The sequence below is a fragment of the Fusarium flagelliforme genome, assembly GCF_020744385.1.
Source record: "Fusarium flagelliforme strain FIESC 12 MPI-CAGE-AA-0113 chromosome Unknown B0J16scaffold_2, whole genome shotgun sequence".
In the NCBI taxonomy this organism is placed as follows: Eukaryota; Fungi; Ascomycota; class Sordariomycetes; order Hypocreales; family Nectriaceae; genus Fusarium; species Fusarium flagelliforme.
In genome coordinates, this window is record NW_025763504.1 from 4,325,037 (window position 1) to 4,350,698 (window position 25,662).

Here is a 25,662-nt window from a genome sequence, read left to right on the forward strand (position 1 = left end):
GAGGGTCAACCTTACCTACCTAGGTTGACCACTTACAACAAGTTGTTGAACGTGTGCCTCGGCAGCGATCCCGGGTTTGCAGTTATACATACTACTTATGCTGTGTAATTGACCTGTGAGATCCTTGGAGACCATCAAAATAAATCCTGTGCAGCCAATTCGAGAACCGCCTTCCGGTGCTCTGATCTGCTTGTCTAACCAGCAATAGCGTGTGTCTATCAACTTTACATATGACTGTCAACTACCTACGGAGTAGCTTATAGTACTGTTGATGGCATGGATTACACTACAGATGTGAAGCCGAGGTTGAAGAAGGCATGACCAGTGTATAACTAGTAGGAATAACTCACCTGACAAGATCTTGCGCGATTACATGTTAAGAGAGAAGAAGAATGAAGAAGAAAAAAGTTTCTAGTTCCATTGCATGTAACTCAAAGGGAAGTGGTGACAAAATGAGGCTGGTGGCAGTGAAATGTGGCCGTGCATGTATTCGCTTGGAATGACGTTTCCAAGTAACTCGCACCAGCCTGTCGCGCCTTCCCGGATCCTGGGCGACTAATGTACGTCCAGGTAGACTCCCACGTTCCTTTCTGGCGGTGGACCTGATTAATGGGGAAAGATCCATTAACCATGACACATCAGGCAAGAGTGTCTATGTCTAGGCCTTGCGATCTCCAGAATCGATGAAGACGAGGTTCCTCACTAACAAAAGGTGTTTGCATCGGTTCGCTTCATCATTTCATTGCCAGGTGGGCTATCACAGGGAATCAGTTAGGACAGTTCTTTCAATCCTCTCGCCGAAGCACCCTCATCAATCTACGCAGAAAGCAACTGAGATGCCGGCGGAAAGACAACCTTCCATTGGCAAGGATGCTCAATCAGCGGCTGTCCCCAAAGGTGAGAGGGGCAAAATAAGCTTCTACAGCATGGCTGCTAAATTCGATCTATATTACAGCACAATGGGCCGTTGCGCGCTCGTCTCTAAGGGATCCCACTCGTCGACTTCCGCAGGCGATTGCACATCGCGGCGCGAAGGTCGACTGGCCTGAAAATACAATGGCTGCCTTCCGAGGTGCAGTCACTGCCGGAGCTCACGCTATAGAGACCGATGTACATCTTTCTTCTGATGGGATCGCTGTTATATCACATGTGAGTCAAAGTCCAACGTCGACTAGCCGTTGTGAAATGCCAATGCTCATTATTACTCGATTGGCTATACTGGACTCGTCTGACTTCTGAACAGGACCCTTCGCTCAAGCGCTGCTTCGGGGTGGACGCTCGTATTGCAGAATGCTCGTGGGAGTATCTCAGCACCCTGCGCACGGTAGCCGAGCCACATGAGCCTATGCCGCGGCTCAGGGACTTCCTCGAATGGTTAACCCAGCCTGAACTTGAAAAGATCTGGGTTGTTTTGGATATCAAGGTATTATACCAGCATATATTGTGACATGGAAGCTAATGCATGTTTTCACAGCTTAATGACAACCCTGCAGACTTGATGTGTGCAATTGAGAGAGCACTAGATAGCGTCAATGGACCAGTCCCATGGGACCAGCGTATAGTGCTTGGATGCTGGAACGTGAGTTACTTCTCAACACTCACACCCACACGTTATGAAACCTGGTTCCAACTCACAGCTGACATGACACAACAGGCGTCATTCCTACAGGCCGCACGTAGTCAGCTGCCGACCTATCCTCTGGCTCATATTAGCGCCTCTCTTTTGTACTCGCATCACTTCCTGAAAGTGCCGGATCTCGGCTTCAATCTCAACCAGAATACTCTGGTTGGCCCTTCGGGAAAGCTCTTTTCACGAGAACTTCAACGAACAGACAAGCTCCTCATGACATGGACTGTCAACCAGCCTCGCCGTATGGAATGGTGTATTCGTCAAAACCTAGGTCACCCACGGCGTACCAATAGTAAAGTGCAAGGGCTACCGCTCATCGACGGTGTAATTACTGACAATCCACGTTTGTATCTCGAGGTATGCCAGAGATTCGAGGACGAGATGGATGGCAAGCTTGTCAGATCAGACCCGGCACTAGCTCAGAAGGTGAGAAACAAGGCCGAGACGGTAGCATTCGTCCTCGTCACCCAGGTACTGATGATTGTCTATCATGTTGTGAGGAGAATGCAAGGCAAATTCGATTTCCTCAGAGATCGTCGGACATTAGACAAGCGATAGATAAGGGACACATACACGTGCGACTCAACGGATGCCTGCAAGATGAACATACCGGGGGGTGCCTGGTTGTTAGATTTGGATTGACTGACGAATTGTAAAAGATTTGCGCCAAGTGTGTAAGGGGACGCACTGTAACATGTAACTTGGTGAAGCGAGGTCCATCAGACTGGGCTCTGGCAGTGCCAAATCTTTGCCGTCAGTATTCGAGCGTCTCAGGGTATAGCCGTAGAGGAACTGAAATAGATAACAGGTACAAAGCGGCGCTCTGACTGGCCTCGGTAGTCCCTCGACATAGTGTCACATAGAGGTGCTTTTGCGCGACGTTCTACTTGTGGTCAGATTAAAGACGGTTAATTCATTTAGTAACGCAGATCTAGTTATCAGCTTTTGCTCTAACCCATGAAGCAAATTATAAATATACAATGTACAGCCAAAACCTCGCTTCTCGTGATGTTTCTGTTCCGAATTCCCTGTTTTCTTAAATTTCGACATCAATGTCCAGGTCCAGTGACCCGATAACATCGTCATCCATTAGGGGTTTATGAATCGTTGGGATGCCCTTTTCCTTATGCTTCTCTTCTTGCAATTTTACCAGATGAGGTAATAACTGAGACTTGGCAGCCTGCTTTGGTGTGCCGTTTCCAGGGGTACCAGTTGCACTGCCGTTGGCTGCTGGCTTTTGTTCCGCCTTATCATTATCGTCGTGAACAAACTTGGCCTTTGTCCTTAAGCGTCTCGACATGTCGCCCTGGTATGTCTCGCCACGTTTGAGAGCCGCCTCGATTTCCTTGGATTTGGCTTTCTCCTTCAATTGGGCCTTCCGTACGGCTTCCGCATTCAAACGTCGGTTCTCGCGGTTACGCTCAGCCAATCGATCTTGTTCAGTTTGTGCCTTGGGTGCTTCGGAATGTTTGGAAGGCCCCAAGCTCGTCCTGAACGCCAAACGCTGCGAGCCGAGGTTGTCAAGTTCCTCTTGTAACTCTTCAGCCTTGTCGTCGTCGCCACGCTGTCTTGCTTCGTCGAGTAATCTGGCAATACGTTCCCGTTCCGCCGGATCAAATCGGCGTTTCAGCTCATTGATTCGCGCGAGACGAGCTTTGATCTCTTCGGTAGTCCATGAATGGTTGATGAGTCTGTTGATGTCATCAACCTTATCCGTTAAGAAGGATTTAGTTGGAAGAGTGACGCCCTCATTGTGGCACGTAACTTTGTAACGATTGAGTTCGCCCTGTCGAACGAGTTAGTATAGCCCTGGCAGCGCGCTCATGACAAACATACATCTGTGAACTTTCCGCTCGAGGCGGCGATGAAAGGAAACTCTTTGATCGCTTTGCCATGCGCTGCCTTTACGTACTGATCGGTAACGAGCACACCCTGAGGCCCCTGGATAGCATACGGTCGGCCGGTCGAAAATCCTAACTATGTCAGTACTATTTACATCATGGACGCTTCAACTGTTGCTTACCTTTGATCACTGCCATACGATATTGCTCTATGCCAGATTCGGGATGCGGCCCCAGAGCGATGCGAATATAGCATCCAGCAATGCCTTGCTCGAACCCGGGGTGAAAGCAGACCTGAGCAAACTCATTCCGCCCTAATCGAACACGATCGTAGTCACGCAGCTCAGCTGGTGGCTGATCGCGAACATCGTCAACATCGGGTGTAGGCGAACGTCCACGGTTGTAGTCGTCATCGCTGTCGTCAGCCCCGGAGTCACCCCGGCGCGGAGAGTAATTGTCTTTCCGTTTCTCGAGATCCTCTCGCCGGCGTGCCTTTTCTGCCTTGGCTTGACGTAGCGAGTCCATTGCAGTTCCCCTCTTGCTCTCCGTGCGTGGCCGGGATGCCTTTCGATCGCCATCTTCCAACTCGGCAGTTCCGGCACTGCGCTTCTTCTTAACCTGTTTGCGCTCTTCATTCTCCATGTTACTGACCATTTGACGAAGCAGGCGGTTTTGACGCTGGCGCTCAATCTCCGTCATTCGATCGGCAATGATTTGCTCGCGCTCGAGTTCCGGTAGAGCCATAATCTCTGCTTTTTCCTTCTGACTCCTGTATCGACCGTCGACTGGGTAGTTCTCGTCATCATCGTCCGCAGCGACAGCTCGTCCTCGAGATGGCTCCGCGTCCGAGTCGGATTCATCCATGGGAGCAGATTCAAGTGAATTTGGCGTTCCAGGAGCAGAAGACCTACGTTAAGATAGGTCAGCAAGGGATGAGAAAATGGCAAGCTGAATAGTCGGCAAGCACGAGACAAGGCAAGCTCTCCAGCATACCGATCAGCATGCCCCTCCAGCAAAGGAGTCTACTTACGCCTCGCCCTCCTCCTCGGAATCATCACCGCCTCCTCTCCGCGCCTTGCTCCCTGTCTCCCTCTTTAAGCCACTCCTCTTGGCTGGCGGCGGCGACACCGATCCACGCCTGCTTCCATTATCAGAACCCTCATCGTCTGAGGATCTACCCGCAAGATCGAGAAGGTCGTCTTCAACGTCAGACATAATGAATACTGTCGCAGGTCGAAGGTGACCCGAAGCGCAATAGTTCAGGGGATAGCAATCGTGCAACTTGACGCAGTCGCGTAATACGCGTTTCTGGATGAAAAGACGGGGAGTTTGGAGATGAACGAGGTCCAAAAAGATGCGCAAACGTGCGCGCGGGTGGTCGAAGCGATGAAAAAGGCGATTGTTGATGGGAGAATAAGAGAAACTGTTTGTGCCAAAAGTGAAGGAGCTGAATAGCTTGTTCTTTCTCAACCTGTTCTAAATTCGAGTTCCCAGGCAGTACCTCATTGGCCAGAGGCTACATCATGCCGCTGCACGTGTGTGGCTGATGCGTGCCACGGGGAAGCTTTAATCCGTCTCGGTGAGATTTTGGTCCAAGGTGTGCTCACCGAGATAATCGGCGCCGTCATAGTTATCGTCCGATTCAGGGTCCGCTATTAATTGGTAACAAGAAGCATTCGAAGACTTTGTAGCAATCATAATCATGGCTTCATCTAGGGCTCTGATGAGACCTGTGCGCTCATTTGGAGTACGATCAACACCAATCTTGTGCAGACCATGCCTTCGCACCATTGCAACGACATCAAATGCTCAAGCTGCTGTATCAAACGGTTCTTCCGAGACTCCTAAAAAGCTTAAGCCTCTCACACAAGAGCAACGTGACTACCTCGACTCTGCTGTAGGATTTCCAAATTCAATTCTTACTGTTTGACAGCTAACGTGCTGCTAGCTTCGTGTCAACCAGGCTGGTGAGCTTGCTGCTGTTCTCATCTATGCCGCCCAGTCGCCTATCCTTGTCCGATCAAAGCCACATCTCCGCAAGCTGATGGCGCACATGTATGATCAAGAAGATGGCCACTTCAAGACGTTTAACAGTCTCATACACAAGCACCGCATCCGACCTACTGCCATGTACCCTCTATGGTCCGTCATGGCGACTGGTCTGGGTTGGTCCACCGCCATGATGGGTTATGAAGCTGCCATGGCTTGCACGGAGGCCGTCGAAACCGAGATTGGGGGGCATTACAACGAACAGATTCGAACTCTGTTGGAAATGGTTACGCAGTGGGAGGTTGAAGGCTACGAAGTTGGTCAGGAGTTGTCGAACCTTGTGAAGACCCTTAGGGTGATTCGAGATGAGGAGCTGGAACATCTAGATCATGCTGTTGAGCATGATGCGCAAAGAGCAGAGCCTCATTGGCTCCTTACTGGCGTCATTCGTGCAGGCTGTCGTGGCGCTATCTGGGTCAGCGAGAGGGTGTAAGTTAAAGCTAGTTGTATTATAACTGTAATATAGACATAGGGTTGGCTCTTGCGGTGTATATAGGACCAGCATACTGAAGGAAAGCTCGTGGGGTGGAGATGATCGCGCCCATCGAATGCCTCCCTTGGGATAATAAACAAAACACCTAATCAACTCCATGCAATGCTTTAGTGCCCAATCATGAAACACACCACTCAAACAATGCGATCAAGGACAGTGACGCTTAGTTGCTGTGTTCTGTTAGTACGTTGTGTTATGAAAGTGAAGGGGGACGACTTACTAGATAGCCAGGGGGGCAACGCCATCTACCTGGTAGCCCCAATTTCCGTTCTGCTCTTCAGTAAGGAGCCAGTCGTACGGAAACTGGACGATGTTTCCCTGTACCATGTTCAGAAGCTCTTCAGCCTGCCCTCGACTTGGCATATCGTCTATGCTGAAACCGCGTCGACTGTTCTTAGTGGTTGCGCGGCGCCTGCGCTTCACTGAGCCAATTTGTCCCGGTGGGGGGGCGTTGGTGTCCCTTGAAGATGGTTTCTCGAGAGTGGAGAAAGTAGTCCGCCTTTCTCGATCCTTGGTGCCTGCTTGAGGCTCTAAAAACCTTCCACTATTCCCTCCATCAAAAGCTGGGAAGGGGGTATCACCAGGTGCATAAACAGGAGACGGTGCCTCGGCTGGATGCTGGGTGTCGACGGCGCTCTCAGTATCCAATCCAGTGTTCGGTCGCGATGAGACAGCCTCGCCATCCTTCATTACCTTTTTCTCGTCAAGGCCACCATCCCCCTCATCAGGGATGACAATCTTGATTCTATCTTCGTCATGGTGTCTGCCAATGGGCATCTTCTCTGTCATTTTCCCTAAAGCCTTCTCCGCCTCTGTCTCGGCAGCCTTGGCCATCACCTGGGGGCCTGGTGCACTAACACCTGCACCACCAGCTGTTGAGTTACGGTGTCTCGAAGAAGGGGGGAACTCGGAATCTTCGCCCCTAGATTGGCCGGGTTCCATGCTCTTACGGAATCTCTCACTATACGATGTGTACGCGTTATACTCGGCCCAGGTGCTGACTTCCGAGTCAGGCATGCAGCGGAACACCCGGCGATAAAGCTTGGTATTGTTTTGAGCAGCACGGTTCCAAATTTCGTCAAAGAAATTGGGGTTAACCGGATCGATCATGCAGTTCTTATCGATGTGAGCCAGTTGGATATCTGCGGCCATAGGGTGGAAAACACCATTCACTGGCTTGCCCGTTTCAGGGTCGATGTGCAATGGAGGGCCACCGATATCAGTATCATCACTTATCGGCAAAGACGGCAGTTGTGCAGGACGAGGGAGGCCAAGCTGATCTGTGGTACGGCGATTCAAGGCAGGCATGGGCGGGAGGCCGTCGTTATGGTTTCCAGGGTCGATATATCTGTTATCGGGTTGGGGAACATGTGGCTGGGCTTCCATAGGCGATTTCAATGTTCCTTTGCCTTCGTTGCTGATGTTGTTAACAAGAACTTCCCTGCCATTGATGATCACAGAGTCACGGCCTGCGTCAAGGCCGGACTTCTCGGCACTCTTCCAGCGATCGGGACCATAGCCCGTCACGTCCAGCTCATGCTTCACTTTGTTCTCTGGCCCATGAATGACTGTGCCTTCTGCTTCTGCAGGGCTGCCATGGCTGCTGCTACTGCTGCTGCTGCTACTCTCTTCAACTTCAACGGCAGCGTCAAGGTCATGGTTGATGCTGGGAATGCGAGGGGGTTCAGGACGGTTGGCAGATAGCTTTGAGGGGTCAGAGGGGCCATTGTTTTCCTCTTCGTAGATCGCCTCCATCTCTTTCTCAAAATCTTGACGGTCGAGTTCTTCCTGTCGTTCTTCCTCCAGGATTTCGTCAACATCCAGACCCAAGTGTTCTCGCATCAGTCGAAGACGCAGTGTATGGGCAAAGCGGCCGACCTTGTAGGGTTTCCCAGCCATTGTCGAGTTGATCATGTCAGTGTCTCGAACAATCGCAGCACACTCAGAATCGCGACTACCCAGCATTGATCGCTCGTTGATATTGGCCGAACCGATAAGAGCAACTCGATCATCGACAATAATCGTCTTGGCGTGGATATAAAGCTGCTCAGTGGCAAGAACATCGTTGCTCATGATGCCCCATTGACGGAGCGAGTAGAAGCTGATGTAGTCCTCTGGCTCAATATCAGCAGCCTTGAGCCGGCCAAAGATAGACTGCTCGCCTCGGCAGATACTTGCATACTGGCACATGAGAATCAGGCGAACACTTGTGCCCTCCTGTTCATCGACCGTGTTCTGGAAGCCAGGCATCAGAGGGATAACAATGGCACAGCGCCAGTCTTCATCGTTCTCATGGGCCCGGATGATACGTTCAACCAGGGCGTCACCAATACGGTTGACGATTCGTGTGTTGTAGGCTTCAGTACTCGTGATGAAGAATTGGTTCTCCATGTAGACAAAGTGATCCGACTCCTCGATCATCTTGATGTACGCATTCTGGATGCTGTGCTCCGTCTGCTCAATACCTAGTGACCATGTGGTGGCGGATCGGAGAATTTGAACTTCGCATGTTCCAGTGAGCCCAAGCTCTTTCAGCTCATCTATGTTGGCATCCGGGGGAGGAAGCAGAAAGGGCAGGGGTCGAGTAGGCTTGCGCCCTCGACGTAAGTAATTCCAACGCTGAACAAAGTGGCGCGTCAGGTCTCTTGCAGGCTGGCCAACGACTTGCATGGCTACATCATGCCAAGGCATTCGCGGTACCTTGGTTCGATCATACATCTCTTCATATGGCTCATTGAGCCTGAAAAAGTCCTGTACACGAGGGTTTGAGTAATCTTTACCAGGGAATAGCTGGCAGTGCTCTGCATCCTTTGGCGTCTCCGACATCTCGAAACCTGTTGGCTTATCGTCAACGATAGGGTGTTGAGGGCAGTCCCAACGTCCAAAGCAGAGATCAATGCCTCCAACAAAGGCTACATCATGGTCTACAATACAAATCTTCTCGTGATGAGCAAAGAAGAATTGGTTTTTCTTGAACTGGTTAGGAGATCTTTGAACGAAGATATTGGGATGAAGATTCAACAGGGAGAATTTAGTGTATTCCGAGTCGATTGGAATGGCGGCCTCGACGTTTCGGTAAACGATGATAAAGACCTTGACGCCTTCTCTGGCCTTCTTCTGAAGAAGTCTGTCCAGTCGCCATTTTTGGCTGATAGCTGCTGGTCGTCGCATATACAGCTCAGGACTTAGCCACCAATCATGAATGTAGATGACATCGCGGGCCATGTTGATGGCCCTGGAGACGTTCCACATGTAGTCGCGACCGTCGACAAGCCATTGAGCAAACACGTTGGTTCGCACCGGAGCAAAACTGTCGAAGCGCTTTTCCTGATACCAGGGGGTCTGCTTAAGCATCTGATTAATCGAGTCTTCGAACTGCTTCATGACAGACTGGTTGCGAGAGAAGAGGCGGATCTTGCGTTCGGACGAACGCAGGGTCATGGTGTGATGCTTGTCAGGGGGTGCCTCCACAGTCAAGTCGATTTCGGCTTTCTTCTCTTGGGAACTGATTGCTTGGACCTTGCCTCTCTTTGAAGAGATGCTGAACTTGGCATCGACCAGGTATACATCAAAAATGTTCATGTTCTCAGGAGACTCTACGCACACAATGTAGCTTTGTCGTACGAGGAACCATTTTCGGCTCCGGCGAGACACAACCTTGGCAGGCGTTAGTGCGCGACGGAAATCGAGGCCCTTCGAAGGTTGAATGTGGAGATAACACTCCTTCCCATGATAACTGCCTTCGGCTGCAAGTCGAACACCGAGAGCAGACAGTTCGAGGAAGCGGCAAAGTCGATTACTGTCAGCCCTAAACATGAGCCATCTGATCATCTCGGAGAGATACTTCTCCAAAATGCGTCGTTGCTTTTCCACGTAACGCTGTCTCCTGGTTGCCATATCCATAGCAGGCATTCCTGGGCCCTCAGTATTTGACATTTCACCAGGGTCGGTAATGCCTGTTGATCTGCGTCTAGGGCCCATGCCCAAGAAGTTGCGGGATTTCCTTCGCGGTAGGCCATTGAGCGTTTCGGGATCGCTGAAGACGCCGTTGCCTCCCCCTTCAGCGGCTGTACCTTCACCGGCGGTCTCCTCCCCACGAATACTGGCTTGATCTTCGTCGTCGCTCTCTTCGCCCTTCTTCCGAGCACCACGGAGATAAGGAAAGGCTGAATAGGGAAACTTAGGCTGTTTTGGTCTACCGCCCAAGTCCATACGTCCAGGCATGTACTTCTCGTTGTTGATAGCAAACTTGTACCGCAGATGTAGATTGTAGATATCTCTCAGAGTTCGACTAACGGTCCAGCTCATTCTGCTAGGTCCGCTTCCATACTCAAGCTCTATGGTGAACAGCCAGTGTCGATCTCTATCGTCATCCTCCATAGGGGAGCTGTCAGTGATACGGAGCTTGAGCTGTTCGAGGAGGACTGGAATTCTCTTGTTCCCATGTTCATCCCTTTGGATCATGCTGGCGAGCATCAGAACAGCAGGAGCACCAGCTCTCAGCTCGGCCATCAGTTCGGCCGATTTGAAGTAGTCGAAGCGATCTTCTTTTTTCTGCCTTAACAGTTTGAGTGTATTTTTTACCTGCTTCCACTTTTGAGCGCCAAAGGTAGACGCTCGCTCAGATGTGAAGAAGGGACGCCGGGGAGTCATGGCATCACCGTCAGAAACACCGCCGCCACCGAATACAGTGATTCGACGAACATGCCCTGTTCGACGTCCAACAGCTCCGGGACTTTCGACCTCATCAGGTTCTTCGCCAGGAGTCCGCATGGCGGACGTCATCCAAGAGTTTCCTCGGCGGAAGGACATCCCCAAGCGATCCCGACCTTCGCCTTCAGAGACACCGTATTCAGGGGCTGCATCGGGCATGCTTGCACGTCGTTTAACCAGCTGGTCGAAGGTATCCAGCACGTCTGTGTCGGCTGCAAATCGTCTTGGAGTTCCGGGTGTCGAAGCGTTCGCCTTCTTCGTGCGGCGCATCATTCTCTTTTGTTTTTTCTTTTTTGTTTTGCCATCCTCAGGGTTCCCTTCATCAGCGGTCTCCTCCGCATCAGCATCAGCGTCCGTGTCCTCCTCTGTCAAAGTTCCTGGAATACCGCGATTGGGCCGCGTCGGAGAATTGACGTTTGACTGAATGCCTTGACTTGAAGGGCCAGCAACTGTCGGCGATTTGGGAGTTGGTAGGCCACTGTTGTTGGTAAGCGCCTTGAGTTTGGACATCAGAGAGGCGCCACGGGATTTGCCTGGGGTGTCTGGCTCTTCCCACGAGTTACCTCGAATGAATGCAGGGGGGGTTTCGACGGGAGTGTCGACGCCATCAGCAGTGGTGAGCTGTATGCTTGGTCTAGGAGGGGTCTGGCTGTGATCTTGTCCTTCATGGCCGAAGTCTCGATCATTTATGCCATGGTCTTTGAGCGACTTGGTTGAAGCTGGGGTAGACTTCGGTATAGCCGATGAAGACCCAGGGTCTCGGCCTTGTGGCAAGATACTTGAGGTTTGTTGTATCTCTGAAGTGGAATCGAAGGCTCCGGGGGAGTTTGTGTCTTTCGCATCGACAGGAGGCAGAAGAGCATCGGCTTTTCCTTTGGACGGTGGAGCAGGAGCGAGTTGAAAGTTTGAATTCGACGGAGATACTGTGCGAGGACTAACATCCATAGGAGAGACGTCCCCGTCCTGTCGATGTTGTGTCATGATGGTCTTGCGGCGGCTGATTCGAATAATTTGGTAGTAACGATGGGTATGTAGGTAGTCAGCTAGACTAGTTGAGAAGAGCAAGCAAAGTGAAAGAATATATTATTTGATCGATTGCCGCGGCCAATGCAAACATGCTGAAAGTACGAGCAGAGGTGATTCGTTGCTGTAAAATATAGGTTCGATTTGTGGTTTTGTTGTATTTGATAGAAGCGGGCGGCTGGTAAAAGGGGGCTCGTTGTTCCAAGCGTCGCACGTCGGTAGGTAGTAGGTCAGTCGCGCTGAGAAAGGTGGTGACGAACTAAAACAACCTGTCGGTCGTTGGATGTAAAGGGTGATTGATGAATGGCGGGCCAAGATTGTTTTAGAGTACCTACTAGAAGGTAGTCTACCTACGGTCGACCGTTTCGAAAAACAAGTTTACAACGACTTTGTCGTCGTCACGAGACCTGTTGTAAGCAGATATATTGGAATCCCTTATTTCCCAGTCAGGGTCGAGATGAGGTCCCGAAATTTTGGAATAATTAGAGCCAAAAGAGGTATCCGTACTATCGCACTCTACCTAGGCACCCTTGTCACGTCAGTCGTGGTATTGGACGATCTTACCGGGTTACCTCTTTATCAAATTTGGAAATGGAGAAGAACAGGATCCATCCATGATCTTGAGTCGAAGCAGAACGTGCTGACTGGCTGGAACCTAGTGACCTGGCGGGGGCTGTAGGGGGCCTACCATCAACGCTACAGTTGAAAGCTCTCTGGAAATCCTCCTTAAAATCCACAGCGCCCCCTAGACTGGCTAGACCGAGGGATCATGAAACGGGTTGGTCCAACGCCCGCAACGCCTCCCGCGCATCTCGACGTTGCTTAATTCCGTTCCATTTCGGACAGACGCGTTTCAGTAAGAAATAGGAATCGACGTTGTTCGAGATGATTACTATGTAAGGTAGGCAGCTACTGTATTGTAGAGTCAGCAATCTATTGTGCTGATTTGGCTACAGCCTATTCCGTACAGTATCTGGAATTGCGCTTCGCCTAACAACTGTTGACCATACCGGGTAACTAGATTACATCGTTTCTCCGCTTGCGCTTGCTCGTAAAAGCTCTGGATGCTTCATTTTGGTTCAGGAGATAGGAAATTACGTGCGGAGGCTGAAATACCTAGGCCTGACAGTTGCGGCGTATCCGAGCCCCTCACCACTCAACATAGGAGTACGGATAAGCCAATTCTTGGATTCGAATTTTGCTGTAACTCTTTTCCTTATACATAATTCTGTGTAAGTCATAACATGCATATCTTCATGTTGGTTTCTACACCATTCAATTAGCTTTACATGGTGAGTCTTTAAGATACCTACCTAGTCACTCTCGAGTACCTATAGTACCTATAGGTAGCCTGAGTAATACACCTGAATGGCTGAACTGTATGGTTGATTACTTTATCGAAAGACATCCACAGTTTATTGATTATTCTTACAACACTCTGCTAACTCAAGCCAGTTACAGTAGTTGGTTAGTAAAACTTGCGGCATCCTTAACCTCGCCCAGTGATGAGCTAATGTCCACAAGCTAAAGATACCTAGTCCATTGCCCACACTATCACATATGACATGTTAGATATTGCAAGACCTGGGCTGTACTGTACAGCATAGGACAAGAGCAACGTATGACAAAATTCAAGTTCCGTTCACGCATGGACACTGCATTGAGAGGTACAGCCAACGCTCAATGAATGCACTATCTAGACATCTACCTACCTATAACGGGAACATAGACGTGGAAGCAAGCTGCAACTCATGCGCATAATGGATGTCTGCAGTTAATGCTCCGAACTTATACGGAGACGTGCCCATCGTTGTTCTCATTGACGCTGTCATATCATCATATATATATAGCATTAGTAGGTGCAGAAACCTGCCAGTCGATCTGATCTGAGGCGTTGTCTGTAACAGCCCAAACCCCGTTTGTTTGACCAAGCGCAAGCGCCAATATAAAGTGGGAATACATAAAAACAAGTCGGCTTCTTCCCCATCGTAATCGATACCAGATCGCCAATCTACTGCTGTCATTCTTTTAACTTTGTTATCGTTCCTGTATCCGCACTCTACTCAAAACTTGAGGGGATTCTCTTTACTCGAGATCTTGAGCTTGATACACTACCCCTGTCATTGCAGTTAAGCCACCCTAGACCCCGAGGATTTTACAGGCAATTGTCAAGAGAATGCAAGCAATTCTTACACTCTTCGGCGCGATTATCTCGTACGCCGTGTATGAGTATGTTTCTGGCCTGTGGAGGAATATCAAAGCGGCAAAGAGGAGTGGCTTGCCCTACATCATTGCTCGTATGTACCCCCCATCTTGACTGCATTGTTCAACGCTTACACGAATCCTAATAGCATGCTCCCCTATCTTCCTCCCATGGGCATTGACGCATAAAGCACTGATTCCAATAATCAAGCTGTTCCCTGAACCACTATGGGAAGAATGGCTAGAGTATGTATAGCCGTTTTTAGATTGAGCCCGTTGCTGACTTTGGGGCACCAGAGTTTTGACGCCTGGTTTCTCGTATCGTACGCGCCATGACGCCTTTGCGCGCCATGGAGATGTCTTCATCGTTGTTTCTCCAAAAATGCTGTTCATGATGACCTGCAATGCCGAGGCCATTCGCCAAATCACTTCCAGGAGAGAGCACTTCCCTAAATACGTTGAAACTTACGAGATCTTGAGACTGTTTGGCGACAATGTTCTGACCTCAGAGGGTGCTATCTGGCGGAACCACAGAAAGGTGACTTCGGCATCATTCAACGAAAGGAATGCTGCTCTTGTCTTCAAGGAAGCCATTCACCAGGCGCAGGGGTTGACCAGGACTTGGATGGAGTCAAGTGTACAAGACAGCGGTACTATCAACACACTCGATCAGGACACGATGAGGCTAGCTCTGAACATTATTGCTTATGTTGGATTTGGCCTCAAACTGCTGTGGCCTGGGGAGTCTTTGCCGGCAAAATCCAATCCCAAGATGGCCAAGTACGCCTCGCCCGAGGCCACCGCAGGCCACAAGATGAGCTTTGTGGTTGCAATCGCAACTGCCCTGGAGTATATTCTGCTGGTGCTGCTTGTTCCCAGGTGGTTATTGAGTAAGTTTGAGCTGGACGGAGGACGATGAATTGTCAGGCTAACAACGCTGCAGGAATGATACCACTCAAGAAGACTCAACTTGCGGCAGAGTCCCATGGGGAGTTCAGCAAGTATATGCACGAGTTAATGGATGAGAAGATCGAAGAAGCTCGAAAGGGTGAGCATGTCGATGGTATGGACCTAATGGGTCAATTGGTCAGATTCAGCTACGAGACTCGCACAGGCCCCAACCAGCAGAGCATGCAGTCCAAGAAGGGCGCGTTATCACGGGATGAGATCCAGGGAAATGCCTTCATCATGCTCGTTGCTGGGCATGAGACCACAGCCGGGGCGTTGCATTTCATCCTGCTAGAGCTGGCAAATAACCCAATGTCGCAGAGAAGACTGCAAAAGGATATCGACGAGATCTTTGGAGAGGAGGACCCAAGCTCGTGGGACTATGACACCTTGATCAACCCGATGATGGCCAGTATGCTGGGGGCTTGTATGAACGAGACCCTCAGGATGACGCCCGCAGTTGTTGAGATACCAAAGAAAGTGCCTCGGGATCAAGAGCAGGTTATCACTATCGATGACAGCAGCTATCTCATTCCCGGGAGCACAATCGTTTCCTTGGTAGCTGTCTCGGTGCACCGCAACCCACGATACTGGCCTGGGAGACCGAGCCAGATCCATGATGGCAAGGACGACATCAACGACTGGGTACCTGAGAGATGGTATCGAACCAACCAAGACACAGGGAAGTCGGCAGAGTCGGAAGATAATGCTCATGATAATGACGATTTCGGCGGTTTCAAAGGCCCTGATACAAGCTCGCAGCTCTTTCGACCGGAGCGAGGCTCATATATCCCTTTCAGCGATGGACCTAGGTCATGTCTTGGCCGCCGGATCGCTCAAGTGGAAATCATTGCCGCAGTTGCCGTCATCTTCCGAGACTACAGCATTGAACTCGCGGTAGATGAATGGGCGAGCGATGAGAAGATTGAGAGGATGGATGAAGAAGGAAGACGCGACGTATATGCCAAAGCTCAATCTGTAAGCCGAGCCAAGATATTGGGCGCAACCTCGTTGTTGACCCTCAAGATGAACGACGATTACGTGCCAGTAAGGATGGTTAAGAGGGGAAAAGAGAGGTTTGTAAGTTGGGTGTAGGTATGTCTACCTTTTAGTCTATAGTTTACCCAATACCTTAGTAGAACCAAAGCGTCTTCTGTCATCTGCACGTACAGTACATAAATTCATGAGGTATATACCAAAGGGTGTTGATTCCTGCTGTTTAGCCTTACCTAAGTATTCAGTATAGTCATCCATGTATCTTGTAAGACTTTGTCCCAAAAAGAACCAAGTTATGGTTAAAAGGTAACATCGGCGCTTAAAATAATAATAAAGTATTTGCGTGTCGCGTTGTGCAGTGTATTAGTACGCGGGTGTTTGCTCTTGTCTCGACAGGTACTAAGTACCTTGCAGCTCCAAATGTTGTTCTCCAGGCCTGTGGGTAGAATGAATGGGAGCAGGTGGGGTAAGGTAAGGTCATGTCATGCAGTATCTGCAGTGAATCAGTACCTTCAACTTCTAGTGCTCAAGCTCCAGGTTCATGCATACTGATTGGTGCAGGGTCACGGTCATCCCCCCTAAAGTGATCTGCGGGGAGCATTACATCGAAGGAACCGAAGGCGCGGGAGAAAAAAACATAAACAAGGGAAGAGACGAGACCCGCTGCTAAGTTAAGTTTAGTAGGTTTCCTTCAGCACTCCCGTCATCCCGTCATCACCCTTCCAACTGGAACTGGAACTGGAACCCCCCCAAACACCACATCCGAGTTACTCTTGCCATCATCATCTTCAGCTTCATTTTGTGCATTTTCTCTTATCCAACTGCGACGCGTACGTCTACATATTTTGCGCCAAAATATTCGTTTTGGAACACTTAAACCCCCACACTCTACGCGACAAACGCATACTCAACATGTCTACCCATAGATACAACTCATGGTTGAAGACCAAGAAGAAGGGCGAACTAGAGACCCTTGCCGAGACTGTCGGTCTACTTGAGTGAGTCGAGCCGTCATCCGTCAACCTGTATACACCATATGCGCGCGCAACAATCGTCGGCAACAATCAACTCGTCGCATTGTCTCCTTGTCCCTATTGTTTGCGCTTGGACGCATCCAGGCGCAGCGCGACGCGCCCACTTTAGCATCATCACGACCCCTCCATGCGCTTAGCCGCCTGTGCCAGTCGCGCTGACATGATTTGATGTAGGTTCGACGGTTTCAAGAAGGACGACCTCGGCGTAGCTCTTGACAACTACCTTACCGAGAACTCGTCGCGTTTTCTCGCCAACCCAGACCTCGCTGGCTACTTCAACAGTCGCTCCAAGGCTCAAGGATCACCCGTCAAGAAGGAAATCTTTCGTGAAGATGGCCTGAAGGTAGTACGGCGACGGCCCTCCAAGGCCGTGGAGGAAGAATCGATTGAGTGAGTCGCCCTTCATCAATAGTCACGCCAGCGCCTCTTGTACTCGCGAGAGTCGAGGCGAGCCGAGGTGGCCTTGCGCGCTGTCATTAGAATATTCCAGCTAACAATCCTATCGTCTGAGCGACAGGAGCGACGATGCTTCTTCTCCCATAGCTACATCTACCGCACTCGTTGAAACTCCTGGCCGTGCTTTCGCTCAAGTCGCGTCGAGCATTGCACTACCTGCAACCCCCGCTGACGTAGCTCTGGCTGTTGATCGCTCAACCAGCATCGTGCGCCAGCGCGTCTCGTCAATGTACGAGGAAAGTGGCATCACTGAAGTTAGCCATGCGACGCGCGACACGCTCAGTACCGTCACAAGCATCCTCTTCTGCGTCGCAGGCTGGGAACTGTGGAACGTCCGTCGCGAAATTCTGAGCAATGTTTACGCCTTCACGATTCCCGCCATTGGCGCTCTTGGCACACCCGACTACCCTGTCTACGTTCCTGACATGTTCCTGCTTCTCACCTCCAGCTTCTGGTCGCCTGCCTTGACCTGGCTTCTGACCAGCGTTGTCATCCCGTCATTTGCTGGCTACTTTTTCAATCTCAGCGCCACGAGCCCTCCCCCCTCGCGTGGTCGCCCTCGTCCAAGCCATGCCGACTATGTCGTGGACCCTCTGACTTTCAGCATTGTCAAGGCCCTTGTCTCATTCGTTGTTTACGGTCAGAACGTTAACTTTGGCGGCCTTCTCAATGACCTTTCCATTGAGCGTCTCGACAGGGCCGTTTACGGTGGCTACAAAGGCATCTTGACCGGAACTGCCATCACTGGCTTAGTGAGCATTTACGATGCCGTTCTGAGGAAGTGAGATACTATAGACGGGAGCTGACCGATCATGTGTTAAACATGCTTATCGAGCATCTACCTCTCGGTATACTCTCTGAGATAACGTCGCAGCGATGAGGAGTGAGAACCTCGAAGCGTCACGTTATTATTGGCGATCTTGTACCGACTCGCCCGGCCTTTGAGCCAAACTCACATTTTCGCATCATTTGGGCGTGACGGCGTTGTAGGCTTTGAGTGTTGACGGCGTCAGAGGCGTTTGATACCTGGGGAATGGATTTTTATCTCTCATGCTTCGCCTACTGTGCCTGGTTTCTTTGCCTGGCGACTTTTGCGCCATTTGGACATCCGTGACGCCCCTTTAGTTCCGTCTGATCAGCATAGCTCATGACTGGATAGGAGGATGGGATGGGTCTAGAGGTAGTTGATCATGGCGCGGTATGATTCTACACGATACGCATATCAAATTATATATCGTTTATCCAAGGATTAGTTTTTCTTTTTGAGTTATATATTCTGTTATTCCGAATTGCTACAATTACGTAAACCCGAGAAACTTGACCTCAAAGGCTGATATGGATGATAGGATGGATGACAGGTAGGCGAAGGGGTTCTCGACCAAATCAATCACAACGTTTAAGCATTTCTTTATTGATGGCCAGTAGTAACATGCTTATTAACTCGTAGTATGCACTATGCACATTCTGGCTGGGTGCCTAGGTACAAATTCGCCTGTTACATTAGGAGACTCACTCCAACCAAAGGCAACTCTGTCTTGTAGCTATTTGCAATTAAAATTGTGCTATATGGGAAATGCTTTCGTGGCTTATCTAGAATAATTGGCAGCAAATACTATGCGTCCTTCCAACCGTTTGCAACTGTCAATTTTTATCCTGTTTTTGAGATCAAGGACGTTGGCCGACCGTATGGCTGCTTTATAGGCAATCCTAATTTGACGAGAATTGTTGCCAGTTTGGCTGAAGCAACTCTAACCTTAAAAGAGAGCAATATTTATTCTAGCAACAGGCATCACAAAGGGCACTGGTACAAACATGACTCGGAACCGGCTTCGAAATTGGTTTCAAACCCAAGATGAAATCTCACTCCAAACTGCCGCCTCTAATACTAGATCGAATCTATACAAGTCGCACCATGTTCACATGTGTCTTCCCAAAATCCCCCAGTCCAAAACGCCCCGTAGCATGGGCGGAGAACCCTTCCGCGCCTGGTCCTGGATGCCTCATACCCAGAAACAACATGCTACACTGATTGATAAAACGAGAACAGAGAATAAACAGACGAGTTAAAACAGAGGTTTTTTGTTTTGAATGATGCAGACAACCTTGTATGATTCCCAGTTGGGGATGAGAGGAATTGATTAGGACGACGTTGTGGAAACCCTTAGCTGGAGAGAATACCCAAACGGTGAAAGAGAAATAATAGGTAAGGTTCAAATAATAAAGTGTCTAGGTAGGTCTAGGACAAGTTCGCTAGGTCCGTAAACGGAATGCAAGCCGGGCGAAGGAAGTAACTGGTAAAAATAGATGCATAGAATTCGCGTCATCACCCTTCTCATCATAGTTCTGGGAATCGGATGTCTTGCCATTCAGTAATAGTCGTGGGTATATTTGTACAAATGCTCCTGCAAATGCATATGTGCGTGGTGATGTCTGTCGTGTGCGCTGGTCGAGGATGGACAAATAGCGTCGCCTTGCTCATGACGGCGACAGGATTGAAGGAATATTTCTGCGTCCCAGTCTAAGGCTTCTCTGAAGGATGCTCAAACTTGATGGGATGCACCAGCATACCACGCAGACATAGCCGGCCGCTGCTGGTGTCCTTCAGCTCTTCCGTCTTGCCACCTCGCTCATGTCCCTCGTTCGCACGGCCACCATGCTTGCCACGACCGTCAAGCTGAGCATAGCCCAACCACCTGCGCCACAAAAGACCTGCAAACTCGCTGTTAAAGTACCAACTGGTGCCCTTGTGATTGTGTTCGTTGAGCTGGTCGAAGGGACTGCCAGGGCCAGATGTTGAGTGGTCACGGCCAGCGTTGAAGGCAGCATCGATTTCGCTAAAAGGATACCAGGCTCGGTCGAGGAAGATGGGATGCGGGGCGTACACTCCCTTCATACCATGATGAAAAGCAACGGTAGGCGGGAACATCTCCGAGAACATGGTGTGGTGGTATCGCCAGACTTCCTCGTGCATTGACATCAGCAGACGACGGCTAAGACGAGATGCTGTGATGATGGCGCATCGTCGAGGAGGAGGAGCTTTGTAGCCTGTAGCATCGTCTGAGAAAACCCATCCTGATTGCTCGGTATCGAACAGTGGGTTGAGGGTGATGATATCGGCCTCTTCGCCAACACCGCACTTGGAACGATCGGGGGAATCAGAACTACACGAGGGAGGCATCATAGATTGGCCCCATTCGTCGTGTCGTAGCTGCTCCTTACCCTCGAAGGACAGGGGACCAAAGATGGGAGCGCGACCAGAAGCCAGGGTGTCATGTTGAACAGTCTGAGAAAAGTTCTCCCATGTTCCGTGGTAGGGAGGAATGTAGTAGCGAGCGCTGCGCTCCCAGAGAAGGGTTCGAGGTTGCTCCTTCGCCCACTTGCCAAGGCGGTCAAAGAACTCGTAGTAACTGCCGAGGTATCTCATATCCATCTCCCAGTTCCAGTAGTGCTCATATTCGGGGTGCTGCATGGCGAAAACCTGGAGAGGGAAATGGGCGCTTCGGTAAATGCCGTGAATGTCAGCGCCACTGGGGTTCTCGATCGTCTCTCCGAACCGGCCGGGATACATCAATCTCATTTGGGGCTCGCTCCAAAGCGAAACCAGACCTCGAAACTCGGCGGGAACGTTGTCGTTGATGATACGCTGCACAGTCCACTTGTCTGACCAAATGGGTTCGTCGATGTTTCGCACTTGCATCAGGAAATGGACTTGGTATTCACCACCCGATCGTAGCGAAAGCTCACTAATAAGGGCTCGGAAGTTCAGGACAGCAAGCTCAGTCCACTTAAAGCCAGTGTAAGTACGGACGACGACAGCGATACGACCCTTCTTGCTGCTGGTCTCCGAAAGCTCGCCAGTGTCGGCGTTGACCTGCTTGAAGCGGTGCTTGTTGACCTTGTAGCAATCTTCCTGTGCGTCGGCCCAGTTCACATCAATATAGTTGATTTTGCCGGTTTCTGCCCACACGGCCTCATTGTGAGCGGCTTCGGTATCCAGACCAGTATCCAGACCACCTTGAGCTCTGCTATAGCCCAGGCCGTAAGGCCCGTAACGACTGAAACGGTCGAAGCAGATATCATCCCTAATACCGAGAAGCTTGTAGGAGCCGATTGCGGGGTCAGGCATATGCTGGGGAACACCGTTATAAGCATACAGATCTGGGGCGGGGACGGTCTTCTTGGCATCGAGGTAGCAAGTCTTGACGTCGCTGCCATGATCGTATGGAATGTACTTCTGAGGCTTAGGTACGTGGTCGCTCATGGCAGGAGAAGGCAAAGGCGCCTTGTCAGTAATGTTGGGATACTCAGGAATCAAGTTAGCCTTGCTAACGATAGTTCGGAGACCATGAAAGTAACCATCAAGGCTGGAGGTGAGGTTAGTCATGCAGGGGAAACCGGAGTGTGTCAACGTACTGAGGGAATCTCAACCAGGGCATCTTCTCAAGCTGCGCAGCAACTTCCTTCTTTTCATCGGCAGTAACGTACTCGCTCTCAGGCACGGTCTCGAGCTTTCCATCACCATCCATATCACCAGTAAGCATGACAACAGTCTCGCCTTGTGTGTTCACAACGGTAGCTGTCGCAATGGGCTGTTGCGTCTTGGTACCACTCATCTTGCCGACACTGTAGCCGGAACTCCTTGACTTTACAAAAATCAAAGTGATAAGGAAGGCCACACCAAGAAGCCAGGTGAAAACTCGTCTGGCATGGCATGGCCCCAAGAGTGACCGCATCCTAAGTCTAGGCTTTTTGGTCTTTTCAGAGATGATGGAGTAGGGGAGAAGAGGATCAATTTTCCTGCCCGAGGGGCCTCGCGAATTATTGTTATTGTTGCGGGCGGCCATGGTGACTGAATGGCGCCGCTGCATACTAGGCTTAAGAGTCTGGCACGCTTAGGCCGAGGGCTGGTCGAGTCGCGGGGTTTTGTGCGGCGGATACGTGTGATGTATAGATGTAGGCGAGCAGGTGGTTACGAAAATTATCTTAGATACGGAGCGAAAGTTGAGTGGAGCCGGCCGACATCGAAGGGTTCGTTGAGCAAGTTGCAGGTACAGGCGGATCTGACCGGAGAATCAATTGAAAGTAACGACTGGCAGTCGTCGAGATATCCTGCAAGGGAGGTCGACGAAAGATGCTGTCCGGTTAGGAGCGTAAATTAGGCGGCCGACGATGCTACCTCGTCATGAGACGGAGGCAATTAGATGAAAAAGGAGGCGAGGCGGCGGAATAGCACAATCGCACGGCGCGACACGCAAACGCTTGAAGCAACACGGGGAGGACCGGTGCTTGCCGAGTTTGCGATAAGAAGCGAAACAGAGGGCGTCGTCAAGAAAAGCGATGAACAGACCGAGCGAAGAGCGAAAGGCGTTGACGAGGGGGAAGAGAAAGGAGGGGGGAAATAAGAGAAAAGAAGTTGAATCAAGAAGAGATAGATAGGAGGGAGAAAAAAAAGCGAAGACAGACCTAACCGGACCAGGAGAGGAGAGGCAGCGCAGGGATTGGATTATGGACACGGGAGGGACAAGGGGTTGCTATCCTTGGGCCAGGACCTTGCAGACTTGTAGAGGCCAGAGGGCGATAGGGGGACAAGGGAGGAAAGAACAGTGCAGCAGAGGACAAATGTACTTAGGGGAAAGGGCCCGCTACGGAGTCCACTAAGCAACCAGGAGCGGAAGGGGTACAATTATGGAACTTGTTGAGGTACCCATACAGTGACTGTAAGTAGGGGTAGACTCCATGGCTGGGATCTGCTCTGTAGCTGGCCCGACAATTCAGAGAGGATATTCATCCAATAAACCAACAAGATTTCAGGGAAAAGTTGTACTGTGTTATTCCAGAGGTTCAACAACTTGATACTGTACTGTTCTCTTGCTTCATTTTCTACCTAGGTGCATTAAGTACTAACGTACATCAGGTAGTAGGCAATTTAGGTCCCCGTCTGCATTTGGTGGCGGCTTATCACCTAGACAGCCAGTACAGTACATAAGTAACCTCACCTCACCTATGCTACGGAGGGCCCGGGACCTAAGGTATAGTACCTGATTATTTAAAGCATCCGACCCGACCGCACAGCACGGCGCAGAGTGTGCTACAGTATCCGATATCTTTAGAGATCTAGGTAGACCAGTCCGTGGCTGTGTTGCTCTGCAAGGTACGGATACTAGAGGTATTATGCGCAGTACAGGACGAGTCTTGTGGCAGAACCCGCTGATAATGGATCTGATCTGGGTGGTCACCGACACCTGGTCTGCCTGTATCGAGTTTTCTTTTTTGGTGCAAGGTGTCCTTCATTCTGCTGTCCGAGACCAAGCCAAAGCCTGCAGGGAAGGGAAGCTTGTGCATCCAAAGCCAAGTCTTTCGCTGACAAGGGTCTCTCCTCTGCTCTGGTTCAAGGTCAGGCATTTGGAGAACATCAAAGAATTCATACTGGAACAGGGACCCGTTCAAGCTTTAGAAAATGGGTCCCGGGTCTTCCAAATCAGGCAAAAAGCAGTTTCTTAGCACCACCCTCGCCATCTCTTTCGCACCAGAAATTGCCGAGCGAACTCAACGACTGGCCTTGCCTTTCTCATTTTCCCCGGGGTAGGATTGGAAAGGCGGAGGTACTATGTGCATAGTAAATTTCCAATCAGAAGCGCCATTCGCATCTAACATCCAACCAACGTTCAAACGTGAGAAGCCATCGGGGCTTTTCTCGGTTTCAATTGGTTACGACTTCGAACCTGACTGAGTATCCGTACCCGCTGATCTGACATTTCAATCAACCGATCAATCAATCAATCAATCAATCAACCCGCTGCAGCTCCAAGGACAGTACCGCTGTAGCTGCCCGTCAATACTATCACTACTACTGCCGTGTTGCTTTTTTGGCGTTTCCAATCAGCTACCATGATGCAAACGATACTTCACCAACCGTTACCGTCCGGAAGGTTTGACGAGAAGAATCGCCTTTCCGATACTGTATGTGCAGTACGTATGTGCTAGCTAAGCCTTGACGCAAGCCTTGCCTCCCTCGTCGTTGCGCCATAATCTGGTAAGCGGTTTTGTCGCTCATAGCCCAATCAAACAGCCAGAAAGCGCACTGGGGGCCTCCGCGTCGTGGGTCTACGAGCGAGGGCCAGTCCGCCCCTATTGTTAGAGAAGGGAGAGGCTTTGCTGGCCGTAGCTCAAGTTTGGTACGCTTCATGATGGAGCTCGAAGCTTCAAACATTACCATGCCTGCCCGTGGTTGCGCGTCCTGCAACTCCTGATCGACAACTCTCATGGGTTGAATCCGCATGTCAATCGCCACGGCACCCAAAGACCAGAGCAGTACAGTCCGGTTGCGGCTCTTTTCTGTAACATGATCCCATGGTGTCGGGTATGAAATTCGTAAGTGTTTTGTGGTTGCCGCCGTTTCTACAGATACCACAACCCGCTATCACCGGTCAATGTTACTATTTGTTCGAACAATGATGGAAGCACATGGCCCTGGAACTTAATCGACTTGGAGCATGTGTGATTGGCAAATCAGCTTTCAAAGTGGCCCTCCTCTTTTATGCTTGTTCTCATCTCATCTCGTCTCGACGTTTCCGAGAAGGACGAGCTGCTTATCTATAGTTGGCCTGAAGATGACAAAATTATCAGCAAGAGGCACAGGGAAACAAGCGGCTGAAGTAGTCATTCAAACTAGCATGTCATCTCGAAATCGTCTACAGTCTCCAGAGTCGAGTCCGTCTATCTTGGCCAAGCGAAGCGAAAAAGCAAAGCAAAGCAAAGCAGACCCTGGTCTGCATCCGGCCACGCCCCCCCTTCTGTTGGAGGACGAGGTTGAATGAAGGGTGAGGGTCCTCCCGCCACGCGTCCCCTTGATTCTACTCCAATTATCTTACTGATGGTTCACGAATGCGGGCAATGATGAGGGAGAATTGGTTGGAGATAGAGGCTGATGCTTCATTCTGTAACTATGGCTGTAGAAGCTTTACACCCTGGTCCTACGTGATCCAATGCGAACGAGGCAGGATGCTGCATCATGAAGCCTGTCAACTTATCATCAAGAATAGGTAGTGACATTGACCCCCACTATCATCGGCCTTGCCTAGGTAGAGACCACAGTGAATCAAGCAATTGACCTAGCTAACTAGTACCTAGGTAGGTACTGTACTATATTTGTTCAAGTCTCTAGCAATACAACGTGGTAGCATATATGGCGGCTCCATTCAATTTTGGCACTGCATTTGTCCTCATCCAAAGATCCCGTCTTGTCTTGAAGCCAAGCTTTCGGCCTCGCATCGCGAA

At 50.3% G+C, this 25,662-nt stretch overlaps 7 protein-coding genes across 7 annotated transcripts; 4 read left to right on the forward strand and 3 right to left on the reverse strand.

Moving 5' to 3' along the window:
- The first annotated feature begins 533 nt into the window (after window positions 1–533).
- Window positions 534–2,531, forward strand: B0J16DRAFT_334524 (PLC-like phosphodiesterase). The gene is made up of 4 exons (XM_046126964.1): window positions 534–897; window positions 956–1,149; window positions 1,244–1,423; window positions 1,475–2,531. Exons 1-4 carry the CDS (start codon window positions 684–686, stop codon window positions 2,186–2,188), a joined length of 1,302 nt encoding a protein of 433 aa, XP_045987050.1. The 5' UTR covers window positions 534–683; the 3' UTR covers window positions 2,189–2,531.
- On the reverse strand, window positions 2,532–5,127 carry B0J16DRAFT_334526 (uncharacterized protein). The gene is made up of 4 exons (XM_046126965.1): window positions 4,502–5,127; window positions 3,654–4,378; window positions 3,467–3,603; window positions 2,532–3,416 (listed from the first exon to the last, which is right to left on the reverse strand). The coding sequence occupies exons 1-4, from the start codon at window positions 4,684–4,686 to the stop codon at window positions 2,667–2,669; spliced, it is 1,797 nt and encodes a 598-aa protein (XP_045987051.1). The 5' UTR covers window positions 4,687–5,127; the 3' UTR covers window positions 2,532–2,666.
- A 46-nt stretch (window positions 5,128–5,173) lies between these two features.
- On the forward strand, window positions 5,174–5,953 carry B0J16DRAFT_381034 (ubiquinone biosynthesis protein COQ7-domain-containing protein; the record flags this gene model as incomplete). Its single annotated transcript, XM_046131127.1, has 2 exons — window positions 5,174–5,368; window positions 5,420–5,953. 2 exons carry the CDS (start codon window positions 5,174–5,176, stop codon window positions 5,951–5,953), a joined length of 729 nt encoding a protein of 242 aa, XP_045987052.1.
- Window positions 5,954–6,064: 111 nt separating this feature from the next.
- On the reverse strand, window positions 6,065–11,956 carry B0J16DRAFT_72068 (uncharacterized protein). The gene is made up of 2 exons (XM_046134369.1): window positions 6,234–11,956; window positions 6,065–6,183 (listed from the first exon to the last, which is right to left on the reverse strand). Exons 1-2 carry the CDS (start codon window positions 11,705–11,707, stop codon window positions 6,177–6,179), a joined length of 5,481 nt encoding a protein of 1,826 aa, XP_045987053.1. The 5' UTR covers window positions 11,708–11,956; the 3' UTR covers window positions 6,065–6,176.
- A 1,908-nt stretch (window positions 11,957–13,864) lies between these two features.
- Window positions 13,865–15,994, forward strand: B0J16DRAFT_411777 (cytochrome P450; the record flags this gene model as incomplete). Its single annotated transcript, XM_046133261.1, has 4 exons — window positions 13,865–14,046; window positions 14,101–14,197; window positions 14,249–14,841; window positions 14,895–15,994. Exons 1-4 carry the CDS (start codon window positions 13,926–13,928, stop codon window positions 15,992–15,994), a joined length of 1,911 nt encoding a protein of 636 aa, XP_045987054.1. The 5' UTR covers window positions 13,865–13,925.
- An 813-nt stretch (window positions 15,995–16,807) lies between these two features.
- B0J16DRAFT_381037 (uncharacterized protein) lies at window positions 16,808–18,170 on the forward strand (the record flags this gene model as incomplete). Its single annotated transcript, XM_046131128.1, has 3 exons — window positions 16,808–16,893; window positions 17,104–17,319; window positions 17,447–18,170. 3 exons carry the CDS (start codon window positions 16,808–16,810, stop codon window positions 18,168–18,170), a joined length of 1,026 nt encoding a protein of 341 aa, XP_045987055.1.
- A 1,733-nt stretch (window positions 18,171–19,903) lies between these two features.
- Window positions 19,904–22,229, reverse strand: B0J16DRAFT_381038 (uncharacterized protein; the record flags this gene model as incomplete). Its single annotated transcript, XM_046131129.1, has 2 exons — window positions 19,904–21,749; window positions 21,799–22,229. The coding sequence occupies 2 exons, from the start codon at window positions 22,227–22,229 to the stop codon at window positions 19,904–19,906; spliced, it is 2,277 nt and encodes a 758-aa protein (XP_045987056.1).
- Between the last annotated feature and the right edge of the window lie 3,433 nt (window positions 22,230–25,662).